The 13925-nt window shown below is 42.2% G+C and overlaps 1 protein-coding gene across 1 annotated transcript in view; it reads left to right on the top strand.

Annotated features, from left to right (window-relative positions):
- Positions 1–13925, top strand: part of UTP20 (UTP20, small subunit processome component) — a 62382-nt gene that overhangs the window by 26079 nt on the left and 22378 nt on the right. Inside the window, exons 26-38 of the mRNA XM_026863292.1 lie at positions 1128–1253; positions 1795–1961; positions 2479–2687; positions 5649–5792; positions 8144–8223; positions 9115–9341; positions 10285–10429; positions 10878–10965; positions 11170–11313; positions 11934–11984; positions 12076–12228; positions 12756–12911; positions 13306–13446. Of these exons, the coding sequence (XP_026719093.1) occupies positions 1128–1253; positions 1795–1961; positions 2479–2687; positions 5649–5792; positions 8144–8223; positions 9115–9341; positions 10285–10429; positions 10878–10965; positions 11170–11313; positions 11934–11984; positions 12076–12228; positions 12756–12911; positions 13306–13446 (1831 nt within the window). The remainder of the gene's footprint in view (positions 1–1127; positions 1254–1794; positions 1962–2478; positions 2688–5648; positions 5793–8143; positions 8224–9114; positions 9342–10284; positions 10430–10877; positions 10966–11169; positions 11314–11933; positions 11985–12075; positions 12229–12755; positions 12912–13305; positions 13447–13925) is intronic.

Here is a 13925-nt window from a genome sequence, read left to right as displayed (position 1 = left end):
GAGTGGCTGGAGAGCTGCCAGTCAGAGAGGGACCTGGGGGTGTTGACTGACAGCCGGCTGAACAGGAGCCAGCAGTGTGCCCAGGGGGCCAAGAAGGCCAATGGCATCCTGGCTTGTGTCAGCAATAGCGTGGCCAGCAGGGACAGGGAAGGGATCTTACCCCTGTACTCGGCACTGGTGAGGCTGCCCCTCGATTCCTGTGTTTGGTTTTGGACCCCTCATTACAAAAATGACATTGAATGACTCGAGCATGTCCAGAGAAGGGCAACGGAGCTGGTGCAGAGTCTGGAGCACAGGTCGTAGGAGGAGCGGCTGAGGGAACTGGGGGTGTTTAGTCTGGAGAAGAGGAAGCTGAGGGGAGACCTCATCTCCCTCTACAGCTACCTGAAAGGAAGCTGCAGAGAGCTGGGTTTGAGCCTCTTTAGCCTAGTAGAAAGCAACAGGACAAGAGGGAATGGCCTCAAGTTGCGCCAGGGAGAGTTTAGACTAGATGTTAGGAAGTATTTCTTTCCAGTATGGGTTGTTGGCCGTTGGAATGGGCTGCCCAGGGCAGTGGTGGAGTCCCCATCCCCGGAGGTGTTGAAGAGTTGGGTTGACCTATTGCTGAGGGATCTGGTGTAGTTGGGAACTGTCAGTGCTAGGTGAATGGTTGGACTAGATGATCTCCAGGGTCCTTTCCAACCTAGATGATTCTGTGATTCTGTGAAATTTTAATTTTAGCCAGCTGTATGTTTCCTATCTAAAACTGGAAAAAAGATCTCAAGGTTGGTCAGTGTCTTTCTTTTGTTTAGAGGAAAATGACAACACTTCCATTCTGTCCCAGAATAGTGCTCGGTAGTTGCAGCATTTTCAAAAAGTTCTTTTGTACTCATGATTTATAACCACCCAGATAAAGTGACAGCATAGAAGTGTAGTTTGTGGTTGAATAGTCTCTTCAGAATGTGTTCAGGAGGTACTTTTCTACAGAATTAGCTTGAATTTGATGGTTTAAAATATTTTTAGAAAAAAGTGTGGGAACACAGTACTTTAATATCTTATCACAGTAGATTAGATAGATGGGTAATTAGATACAGATGCATGTGCATTTATTTTTATAAACCCCTACCTGCCCTGTTTATTACTCTCAGAGAGAACTTACAAAGGCTACTGGAAGATAAGAGTTTTAAAGAAGAAATAGTCCATTTCAGTATTTCTGAGGAGACCTCAGTAGTAAAAGTGGAGCATCGACCAGATCTCATCCCTGTTCTTATGAGGTGTGTCATGAAGTGTGAGTTTAAAAGTTTCATGTCAAAGTACCATGAGCAGAGATGTAATGCTGCTGCGAGATGTAATGCTGCTGCTTCTCGTTTTAAACAATTAAGATAAACTTATGGTTAATGGTATAGTTTGACAACTTAGTTTGTGGGGTTCTGTATGGTTTTCTTATTAATGCATTTATGTAATCTGTTCTTTAAAAACAGTATTTTGTTAAACACTGTTTCTGCTAAGGCTTACAGAGAACTGTGAGAACATTGCAGTTCACTGAGATTGCTGCTGATTTTTATTAAGATACAGTGATGCAGGTTATCATGCAGATAACGAAGCAAAGCTTCCATTGTAGTAGCAGAAGCTGATCTTTTGCTGGGATGTTTTGGGGCAATACGTAGTAATTCAGTGGAGACCCTGAAGGGGACACTTCCACTCAGCTTTTTCTCACTAGAGAATATTTTTAAATGGAGTTGCTCTTGCAGAATAAGAGGCTAGGAAACAGGTGGCTTGCTGAAAGCTAATGCAACCTCTTTTTGGCTCTTGAAGAATTCTCTATGGCAGAATGAGAAACAAAACAGGGAGCAAAACACAGGGCAGGTCTTCAGCAGGCACTCGCATGTCAATCGTTCTGCGATTTCTTGCCGGCTCGCTGCCAGAAGAGATACGGATGTTCTTGGATCTACTCTTTGAAGCTGTGAAGCAATTCAGTAATGGTAGGTACAGGCAGTAGAACATGGGGGTATGGTACTTCCTGACCTGTAGACATGTGGGAGGATAAATACACTTAGTAGTTATGTGCTTCAGTTTGTCTCTGACAGTGCCTTGGAAGGACAAAAGCATGAAAGTAAATTTTTGATAAGGACTGGGATTCCCCTGAGCTTTTCCTTACAAAGTACTATTGCTTTGTTTTACAGTTCAGGAAAAACTGAATGACTTTCTACAGCTGTCCAAGTAAGCTGTAGCAGGCCAGGAATGAGCAATCGCTGGCTTCATAGGCTAGCCTGCATATGATGGCAATAAACGGAGGTTGTAAAGTGCTCTGATGCTGTAGCAGTAGGAGATATCGGAGTGTCACAGAGAGATGGAGACTCAGAGCTGTCATTATTTAAAAAGCTGAATGTGATGATCAATAATTTAGGGCCAGACTATACTATTTTCATTGAAAATTATTTTTTGTGTTGAATATCTGCATGGTGCTTCTCTAAATTTCTGTCCCTTTGCCTATTGCAGGGCCTTGCCAGACTGCAGTGCTTCGAAGTATGTCAGAGCTAGATTTAGCTAAAGTTCTGCCTCTTGGGCGTCAGCATAGCCTCTTCAACAGTCTCGAAGTTGTGTTGAAAAACATGGGACATTTGATCCATCGGTATCTGCCTGAAATTCTACAGATTCTGCTCTGCATGACGGCTGTGGTATCCTGCATCCTCCAGCAAAGAGAGAAGGTACAATACATGCAAACTATGTACAAACATGTAAATTAAATTATTTCCCTCCTCTCCTTAGCTAGCACATGTACACACACCTTCACTGGTTCAGGTAAAGATAAGTTTAATGCCAGCATGGAGTGAAGCTTGGCAATTAGATGTCAGAATAGAGGGCAGTGTTATTTGTCTGAAAGTGCTCTGGAAATGCAGGCGGAATTAATGTGTTTAGAAAGCTGCTTTGGACCGCATTTTTGAGTTACTGAAGAGAGAGTTAGAGATGATCTCTGTGTCTTGCCACCTGCCTGCTCTGTGGAGAAATGGGCCTGAGGGACAGCTAAATGATTTGTTGTAGCGACATAACAAGATCTTATGGCTGGAAGTTGAAATTGGCCTTAAAGATGGTTTCTTGGCTGCAAGGATAAAACATTTGAGCAGTGGAAGGAGAGGAATTAAAGTTCCTTGCCTGAGGACTTTAGAGCAAAACTTATCTTTGAGGTGTGTTGTTGCAGTACTAGATCCCAGGGGAGCTCAGCGTTGTAGATGATCACAGTGATTATCTACAGTGATTGTGTTCTGTCTTGGGACACAGGGAAAACATGGTTACCAGCCATGCTTTCAGCACTTGAGAAGCATGTTCAGCTCTAGCAGCAGTAGTTATGTTAATCCAGTGTCACAATTTGGGTCTCAGCCAGGTATCTGAAGAGCACTGTGAATGTTTTTTTTCCCTTGCTGTGCAGTGGCTGTACATGCAGAAAAGGGTCAGGTAAGGAAAACATTCTGTTAAAGATTGGCTGCACCTAAAGATGGGACATCTTGGCTTACTGCTGCCCTGTGCCCAGGAGAGCAGTGCAGAGATCCATGAGCTCTAGCCCAGCTAGCTCAGGGACTCTGTTGCCAGCTGTTTGGAAACTGACATTGAGCCAGGCTTTTCTGTCTTTCTGAAACCAATGCCTTTGCAAGGCTTCAATCCAAATAGGAAAAGGAAAGCTCAAGTGTGAACTGGTTCAGAACCTGATGGTATATTAGGTGTGAAACAAGGAAACTGCACAGTCCTTGTCGTCATCACTGCAGTGTTAAAAGGAATTATGTGATGATAGACTGATCAAGTGATGTTAGGTAATTAATAAATATTTTGGTACCATGCACATGTGTTCTTGCCAAGGCTCATCAGTGAGTATTTGAGGTTAGAACTTGCCTTGAAAACAGTCCATCAAACATCCTTGCAGTCAGGTAGCATCCAAGGTCCCATAGTGGCCTGCTGGCTGTAGATAACCTTGTAACTGTCTTAATTTCTTAAGGGGATGAGTAAATTTTAGGACAGCAGCTTCCCACAGTCTGACTTAAGCAATGGATTGCATGTGCCTGTATGTTTTACACTGGGAAAGGAGTTTTAAAAGCCACTTCATTCGTTGCTGGGATGGTCGCATTTTGCTAGGGTTACTGCAGTAATTGTCGTCATTGTGTAATGTGCAGAGTGACAGTCTGTCATTTGTTTGAACTTAATTTAGCACTTCATTAGGCCATGAGATGTTAAAAGCTCAAGGAAGAGTGTGAGAAATCTGTTTATCTTGGGTAATGATTATAAGACATTCTTGGACTTTTAGAGTAATTTATTGCAGACTGATACTGCCTGGAGAGTTAAACATCACCTTTGACCATTTTAATCCAAGTTATTAATTCACCATTTCCTACTGATTGTGTTCAGTATTGAGGTTCTTTGTCCTCTCAAAGACTTACCTCAGAGGACTGATCTTTTGGTGATTGAACGGTGGGAGACCCAAGATTATTTCACTTGGGGGTCACCATTAGCAGTAGCAGCCCGGTTTGTGCTTTCTTTAGCCCTTCAAGCAGCTGATTTGCTGCCTGAAAGCTGATTGCACACCATTAGTACACATTCAGCACAGCTTGGGAGGTCCTGGGCAAAAGCATGTTTGGTTCCTTTTCCACCATCTCCTTTTTGTGTTTTTACCTGTGACTTTGGCTGCAAAGGGAGTATAGAAGCGCATTGCATGGTGGAGGCTAGTGTCTTCAGAAGTCCATAGATACATCAAATACAAAAATTGTGATGTCTTTCAGTAAGGGTTTGACACCAAAGCTGCTTTGTAAAATAAGAGATACGAGTATTTATACTGTGTGGTGGATCATGACATGTGTTGGAAACCCTGTGGAACCCAGGACATAGCTCCAGCCTTGGACAGCAGCCTTTATTTGCTCTGACATGGCTCTGTTGTTTCTGAGACTGGAGTTCAGTACCTCATATATTAGTGCTGTCAGCTGCATTGCACAGCATGGAAATAATTTAGGTTACTCAAGTCAAGACTCTTCTCAGGGAGAAGAGTCAGAATGCAGCAGTGCATGAATAACTTCATGATTAACTGTGTGGCTGATTTTCTTACTGAAATGTGTTCCCCAAGAAAGGCTGTGGAACATAACTGCTGAGTGGGTACAGGAAGCATCCTCCTTTAAGTAAATGCTATATTCCCCCCACACTGTTAGAGGAGGTGATTCACATTCTTGCCTTTTCTATTCCTCCCCCTTCTTGTCTGTTGATTTCTCTTCTTCCCAGTAGAACTCAGTATGCAAAGCACCATTTTGCTTTTGAGAGCTGGTTTGGGTCCTTTCCTGTGTAAAACAGAATTGTGTCAGGGCTGAAACTGTAACTGTGGTTTAGCTTTCTGCATTTAGTCCAAAAAGGGCAGATGCTACTTTAAACCTGTCAGCATGGATTTTCATGAGCTGGTGGGAGTCCTGTGTAACTGACTCAGTGCAGGAACAGGCACCTCTTAAAACAAATTAGCTCATCTATGATAGGTAGATTGCTACAGTGAACAAGTTACAGGGGGAAACAGAAGAACATTGTGATGGTTCCAGCAAAGGTTGTATCTGTGGTCAATGAATTGCTGTATTTAATTTCAGAGCAAGTAGTAGTTGTTCTGCAAAAGTCTTACTGTTGTGGGTTTTTTTGTTTTATTTTTACAGATCCAACCTAGGTTGATTAATCCACTGAAGAATTTGAGACGTCTGGGACTCAAGCTCGTGGCAGAGTTTTTTTCTGATTATGAGACCTACAGCTTTAGTGTGGAAGAGATTGATGCCATTTTCTATGCGGTGGTATGGCCTCAGGTAAATATTCCTTGTTCTTCCGCACAGAGAACTCCAGCTGCACTGAGGTCCGTGTCAGCTATGTCCGTCACAAGATTGGGTGCAGCCTCAGACAGATTCTGCCATTCTGATGTGTCTGTGCAAGGCCAGTTTCTTGACTCGTGTCTGATTAATCTTGGAATAATCAAGTCACAGGCTAAAGTACAAATTAATTAATCTGAATAAAATGGATGCCATTTCTTTGTTCTTTAACCACAGAAGCAGACTTCTTCCCTGGATGCTTCAGGGAAGCAAAATAATAATAGTCACTTCTAGGTGGGCTTTGCTACTTTTCTGTGTGACGGTTGTTGGGACTGTGGTAGGGAACTGCAGAAACAAATGCTGCGGCAGGAAAGGAAGGACCCAGCAGAGTCTGTCAGTGGGCTGTGTGCTCTTTAGCCTGCCTGCTGGGAGTCCTGTGTGACCACTGTAACAAAGCGTAGGGTTCTGGCTTTCATCAGAGAAATTCAGATCACCTCTGAGTTGGGAAAATGCACTGTTGAGAGGAAGAGAGAATACACAGTATTTTAAACGAAATTGTGCTGGCGGTGTTAGTGCACTGGGCTCTGAGATGATCAGGGAATGCCTGTACAAGCTGCTGGGTTGTCTCTGCTCTGTACGCAGTTGCCTCCACCCAAAGGGTAACTGAGCAAGATGGTCTGACTCCAGTAGAGCTCTTCCACTGAGGCTTTTAACATATCCACATGTCCAGTGTCCTTGCAGCAGAGAGCCTGTCAGAGAGCAGCAGGAGTAAGTGTGCTTCTCTAGACATTGTGTTTGTTTACTGTTACCCTGTTTCTTCGTTCTACCAGTAACAGTATGTGATGTGTAGTACCTGTATGTGGACAAACAACAGATAACATAGTTTCAGGCAGTGCATATAGCTCTGTATTTCACTGGGCTGAGCAACAGGGAGTTGTATGTGGGTGGTTTGTTGATGGAGTCTTTTCGAGGCCAGGGCATGGGCAGGGCAGTGAACATTTACTGCAGTCCCGGAGCAGTTCAAGTATGTGGTTTGGGCTTTAAGTCAGCAAAGCATGCAATGCTTTTGGGGACCATTGTTCTTGGAAACGCTGAGTAAATCTGAACAAGGTGTAAATTTATTGACAGTTAGAATTCCTGTTGCTCTTAGAGGTGTCAGGAAGACAGATTTTGGAGCTTGGATGGTAGTACGATCCAGAAGCTCCCTCTAGAGGGTGTCTCTACCAGTGAGCTCCATGAAGATGTGGTTTTGGCAGAACAGTCATTCAACTTGTGTGCTTTCATTTTTTAAGCCTATGGGAATGAGGTGTATAAAATCTCGTGGAGAGGGCAAATTATTTTAATCCTGTTGTACTTGGAACTGGAGTTTGTTGCTCTTCATACCCCAGGAGTTTGCTGCAGAGGCTCAATATCGTTAGCCTGCACAGCAGCATTCCTGCAGGATTGCGTTAATGGTTTACTCTTCATTGTACAGAAAAGCTGTTCTATGCAGAACAATAACATTACCAGCATTTGGGGACAGAAGAAGCTTTAAGAACGTTGCTATGATGATGAGACATGCCACGTCTTCTGTTGTGCTCAGGTCTTGAGCCCAGACTGAGCTAGTCCAAACCCCACATGCACCATCCTGACTGTTGCCCCTGAATGTTTTGGAGCTTCTCCTGCCTGTGTGTTCACTAACAGTGCCCTGCTGATGGGGTCTTGCTGTGGAAACCCATCTGTGTGACTTACATGCAGCCTGTTGAGTTGCAGAGTGGCAGAGAGGAGGGAGCCAGACCTGTGCACTGGGTCTCTTTCTGCCCGTGTTCTGTCACGTGAAGGAGCGGCAGCTACTGTGTGGGGCATAAGCTGGGCAATTCTCACGTGGGATTGTTTTGGACACAGAACTCTGTTAGGAGATCCCATTCCTGGGGTGCAATGCTTGAGCCTCTCCCTGAGCAGAGAGGTTGGTTTTATAGCAGTGAGGCCATGGAGATATAGAGCAGATGCTGGAATGGCAGGTGCTGTGGCCAGGGCATAGGAGGTGTGAGAGGAGTGAGTCTTGGGTGCTGCACTTGACATCTCATAGGTTGTGTCCAGGAGAGGTTGCTAGGTGTCTGCAGCAAATGTGAGGATCCATAGGGAGCCAGTTTCAAGGGGAGGGCAAAAATGGTAGCTGGAATAATGTATAAATAGGAGTAAGATAATCTAAGAGTGTTTCCACAAATACTGAGGAAACTGGAATAAGGATGATATTACTTTCGTGAAAAGGTAAACTATAGATTGTAGTGAGGTTTTCATTAGAGATTAGGTTTTTAAGTGGCTTTATCTACTCATGTTGCATTAGTGTCTGATTTTTTTATCTCCTTTAGGTCTGCAGATTGGCTTCAGAGAGTCAGTATTCTCCAACTTTTCTCCTCAAACTCATTCACACTTGGAGTAAGAATCCCAGGTAAGTGTTCTCTTTGCAAAGAAGTGTAAGTACATCTTGAGTACACAAAATTAAAGGAAAAAAGAGCACATTATGAATAATTGTGTCAAAACCCATACTTTTTTTTTCAATTAGACTGTTATTCTTTTGATAACAGTCCAGATGCTCTTAATTTATGCAATTACTCTCTCTTTTTAGTGGGCTGCTTTTCCCATGTATTAACAACTAAGCACATACCTAGTCCAAACCTAGTTGACTGGTGAAGAGGAGGGCTGTCTTCTTACTATATGTCTGTGTCTTGACCAGTGACCACTTAATCTTGGGAAGTGGAAAGTCAGTTTTGCAATGCATCATTTCATTCATGTGTTCTAATTCCCTATTTCTTTCTATTTTATGAAAGAATGTGGGCAGGTTTAGTAGAGAATCTGTAACTGAGATTCTGATACTGAAAGTTGTAAGAGAGCTTTTTTTTGATGCAGACATTGAGAAGTTCCAGCTCAGCTGTCTTGAGTGATTTTTGCCTCTTCCACAGACTCGCTGATTTTCCTTTGCTGAAGTATCTGGTATCTGTTTTAAGATTTGTCATTTGTAGGCATGAAGATCTTCATACAAACTACTGTGAAAAATGGTATTGGATCATTAGGTTAGGAGCAGACTAACAGGTGACTTGGACACACATCTATGGAGAAAGGATTAAGTTTAGAGGATGTTATCTTGAAGCAAGAAAAGGGACTTGTTGACCTCTCAACCTCCATTCTATTTTTCATTACACTGTTCTGCAATTTTTTTGGTACTTTTTCCTTGTTTGAAGTAGAAAGCAATCACTATCTTTTTGTGACACTCTTTGTACAAAAGAATTATAAAATTCTGAACTTAATTTTCAGCCAACCTTTTTTATAATCTTTCTCTCAGGTATTTCCCCTTGCTGGCCAAGCAGCAGCCAGATCACCCAGAGTGTGATATACTATCAAATGTATTTGCTGTGCTGTCAGCCAAGAATCTATCTGAGGCCACATCCAGTCTTGTGATGGACATAGCTGATAGCCTTCTCAACAGCCCAGATTTCAAACCCACGGGGCAGGTTTCGAGTTTGAGCGTGACTGACTGTGTTGTCGTAGTCACTGGAGATGTGACAGAAGGTATGTCTGTGTAAGCATTGGGTGCCTTGGACAGAGGTGTTAGATTATGAGGAGGTTGTCCTTGCACTGGCTTGAGAATACCAGGGGAGGAGACCTCCCAGTGGAGAAGGAAACGTCAGTGTACACATTTGTCTTGGGCATGACCAAGAACTGTCAAGTTCTGCTTGTCTAATGACTGGTGAGATCCACATTTGAATGTCAGGGTCCTAAGCATGGAGAAATTCATTAAGAAGAAAAATACTTTGTTGACCTGATTTGTCTGTAAAGCTTTGGCTGATGTGATAACTTCAAAAATTGCATTGCTGACTTGACTCTGAGCCTAACATCAGGTTTTATATAAAAGCCTACTCCCCATATGCACATGGTCATGTATCACTTTGATGTTTAGTCTGTGCTCCCTGACAATGAAGACCTGCCATTGATTTCTTTTAGCTTTGAGTGGTAGAAGGCATGAAGGGTGGTGTGCTGTGTTTGATGCTGTGGAGCCATTTTTCACCTGTAACACTCAAAGGTAATGGAAAGGAGAGCACTTACTGCTGTTCCCTTGTTATGGCACCTTTGATTTGCACAAGAGGTTAGTCATAGAAGAAAGAAAACTACATCTGTAAATGCTCCAGCCATTTTAGGAGATGGTTACTACCGTTGAGGAGCGTTCTTGGTACCTTTTGATAAGCCCACACTTACCAGGGCTATTAGTAATATCTGTGAGGAGAATTGTGTGTGCTTTCTTTAGTCCCAGCTCAGGCACATTAGACTTGATCTCAGCAAGTGCTGGTGCATGTTCCTAGCAGCCAGCTGCCCTGCACGTTCATAGCTCCCATTTTTCTTCCACTGATGAAACCTCCTTTGTCTGCATTTCCCCCTTCATTTGTGTAGGGTTGGATCTCCCTGCTGTTGGTTGCAGCACAAAGTTGGGTGTTGCTAACTGTTATATCCTTTACAGAGACCCTCAGCCTAGGTTGCCGCTTGGTTCTGCCTCATGTTCCTGCCATACTTCAGTACTTCAGCAAAACAATGTTGAATGTGGAGAAGGTGAAAAAGAAGAAATACAGAGCTCAAGTCAGCAAAGAGCTGAGTATACTTTCTAAGTAAGTGATTCTTTAGAGCTCACAACAGTTAAAGTTGGAAGGAGGGAGGAAGAAAGAGGCTTTTTGTAATAGGTTCCAAATTAAAAAACATTGTCTCAAAACTATTTAAACTTAGTACATTTGTGAACTCCTGGATTGCAAGTTGCTGGTGACAGAGACAAAAAGTTTTCAAAAATTGATTCTAGATGTTTCTGTCGCTGGTACTCAAAACCAATGCCTCTTGGGGGCAGGAAAGGGTACAGAAATGCCTATAGTCACGTGGAACTGAATGTAGTAGTATAGTCACGTGGAACTTGGGCTGATACCATGATTTTGGTAGGTACAGTCGATTAGCCTGGATGGGCTGACAGAGCTCTGTGATATGGCGCTAGTACTGGCTGAGTTGTTCTTTGCTCTGTACTGGTGATTGCATTGATATAAAATAGTAAATTACCTTGTCTCTGTGCAGGATCAGCAAATTTATACAAGAAAAGAGTCAGAATTCAGTGCTTGTGAGTCTTCTTCTTCCTTTCCTTCATCAGAGTAACATGGAGCAGGTATGTAGAAATTACTTCTCCCACCCATTAAACATATACTTTAATAAAAAAAAACCATATTTGTTTAAGATGCAGTTAAAAGTCATATTGATTACATGCCAGTTCTCATGATTAGCCTGAAATCAAGTCTTGGAATATTTTCTAAGAAAATTAAATAACCCTCTGAGGTTTCAGTATTTATTGACAGTTATCTGTCTCTTTCAGGGTACAGAGATTGACATTCTGGAGACAGTGCAGAACTTGCTGAGGCATTGCTCAGATCCTACGAGCTTTCTCAAACCACTGGCAAAGCTTTTTTCTGTCATCCAGAACAAACTGTCTCGACATAAATTATGCTTGGTCTTTCAGGTATTGCGTTTTTACATGTCTTTATGTGCTTTTTTCACTTGTTTTAAGAGATCAAGAACAAAATAAATAGTATTTATCTTTGTTGTACATGAGCTTAAAAACATTTTTAATTCTACATCGTTTGTTAACTTAAAGTAACAGAAATTGTATATGATAGAACGTAATATACTGCATGAAGATTTGTAGAATTTTGGTTTACAAGCCTGGCTGATGTGAGCATCACCAGGGTTCTTTTGTGTTAAGAGAAGCCAAATAAAGCATACTTCATCTGTAACAAAACCTGCATCTTTATGAAATAAGAATAGATTTCGGCATCCTGAAGGTGATTTTTATTTGTATTGTTCTCTCACAGGTTTACAGTAGTCAGGCTGTTTTGTTATTTCTTTGAAGTGACTCAACTTTTTTTTCAGCTGGAAAACCCAGGAAGCATTCAGTGTAGATATTTAGAAACACACATCTTCCAATTTATGGAAGAGTAACTCTTATTAAGCTTCTAACAGGAGAAAGATTGATGCTGTTGCTTGATTTTTTTTTTTTGGTCTCAAGTGGTAAAGTCTTGACTTCTCCAACTTTTTAATAACTATAACAGTTAAATGATTTTCTTTTATGTTCCTTTTTAGACTTTATCTGATTTGGACAGCGAATTGAAGTATATTACTGATGTTGTTAAGGTATGCACAGTTTCTTTGCTCACTTTTTCCCCCAACATTGTATTGTCATGTTTCTGGCATTTTTCATGAATTTTATGTTGCTCTGACTTAGCTGAATGCCTTTGATCAACGACATCTCGATGATATCGACTTTGATGTACGTCTGTCGGCATTCCAGTCAATCACAGCCCACATCAAGGAAATGCAGGCAGTGGATGTCAACTTCCTCATCTCCGTTATGCACAACTGCTTCTATACCATCCAGGTTGGCTGAATGTTCCTTCTCTTGCTTTGTGCACCATGTGTTCATGATTAATCTGACTTCCTAATTATTTCCATTAATAACACTGTGAAAGATTCAGAGAGCTTATTTAGCACATTAGTTTGTAAGAGTCTTCTTAGAAACACTTGTTTTCATTTTGTCCACTTGCCTTTTCAGCTGTGTGTCCAGGTGGCCAAATGCAATGTAGCAAGAAGGCTCACCCAAGCACAGTGCACCTGTCAGTGAGCCCTGGAATTGTTCAGTCATTTTGTGCTATATAAAGGGCATATTAGAGTCTTGAAAGGTTGCTTTTCTTTTTGTTGCAGCATGTTCTGGTTATATGAGCCTGCTGGTAAATCTAGACAGATTTTTCCTGATTGGAAGGGTGGGCATCAATTCAGACTAGGAACTTCTACAGGAAGGGTCTCAAGAGTTACTGGGTCTCTACAGGCCTTGTTCTGTCCAATGGAGTTTTGGGGAAAAAGGTGTCATATCCAGACTCATGTGGTACAATTTCTTCATCCACTCAGCTAGGGGATATGGCTCTTAGTTACAACGCAAGCCTTTGCTTGACCGGTTTTATCCACCGACTGGCAGAGATCGACCACACAGAAGATGAGTACAAGGAGCTAATTCAGCAGACTCTCCTGGAGTCTGTGAGAAGAGGGCTGAAGAGTAAAACTGAGGTAAGGCAATGCTATCATGATTACACATTTCCAGCTGTCTTCAGGACACCGAGGTATATGAGGCATTTTATGGCTGAGTTCTCTGAGTCCCTTGCTGGGACAAGAAGTGCAGATACCCACTGTAAACTTACACTTCATTTGAAGTCTTACAAAAATCTAAAAATTTGCAGAACTCAGCTGTCTTGTTTCTTTGCCATTGTTCAGCTTTTCTTAGCTGTAGCTCATTCTTTGGAGGGGAGACTTTAATTTGTATGCTGTCCAAAATACAGGTGTGTTTGGTATTACCAAAGGACTTGTTGTCCCAAAACACTTGTAAATGACAGCACTGCTGTTCTGAGGAATGTATAGCAACCTTTTCAAGGGCTACTTAACATTTACTGCTTCCTGTTTGCAGAGCATCCAGCAGGACTACACATCGTTGCTTTCCTGCCTCATTCAAACATTCCCAGCAAATTCTGAATTCCGGGATTTGGTCCAGTTGACCAACCGCCACGATCCTGACATGGACTTCTTTGAGAATATGAAACACATGCAGGTGAAAGGCGACAGACATTCCCTAGTGTCTCTCTCTGCATGTAAAAGCAAAAGCATTTTGCTGTCGGATAACGTTTTCCAAAGCTTTTGTTCTGTCTTCACAGAGAAATTGAACCTGTGTCATTAGATATTGTTAAAAAAAAGGGATGTGGGCATCGTCACATGGGCAATTGGGAGTCAAAGTCCTATTTCTATCTAGAAATTTCTTAGCTTTATGATTTCGTAGCACTGTTTTTTACCTCTTCCTAATTTAGCTGAAAGAACTGCTTTCATTTTAAGTAATTGTTCATGATCTTGAGCAGGCAGCTCCATATTACAACCTGTTTGTGACTCAGCCCACAGTCAGCAACAGTGTCCTGAGGATCCCTCTGGTCTTTTTGTCTTTTCTAGCCTGTTCTGTTCTACTCTGTCTGGAGGCTCTGCAGCCCCTTTTCATTCACAGACCTGTGTAATACAAATATTGCAAAAAGCCTGGTCTGT

Source organism: Athene cunicularia (genome assembly GCF_003259725.1).
Source record: "Athene cunicularia isolate RWA chromosome 1 unlocalized genomic scaffold, athCun1 chr1_part2, whole genome shotgun sequence".
NCBI lineage: Eukaryota > Metazoa > Chordata > Aves > Strigiformes > Strigidae > Athene > Athene cunicularia.
The sequence above is the reverse complement of the archived record's forward strand: the minus strand, read 5'-3'. Positions and strand labels throughout refer to the sequence as shown.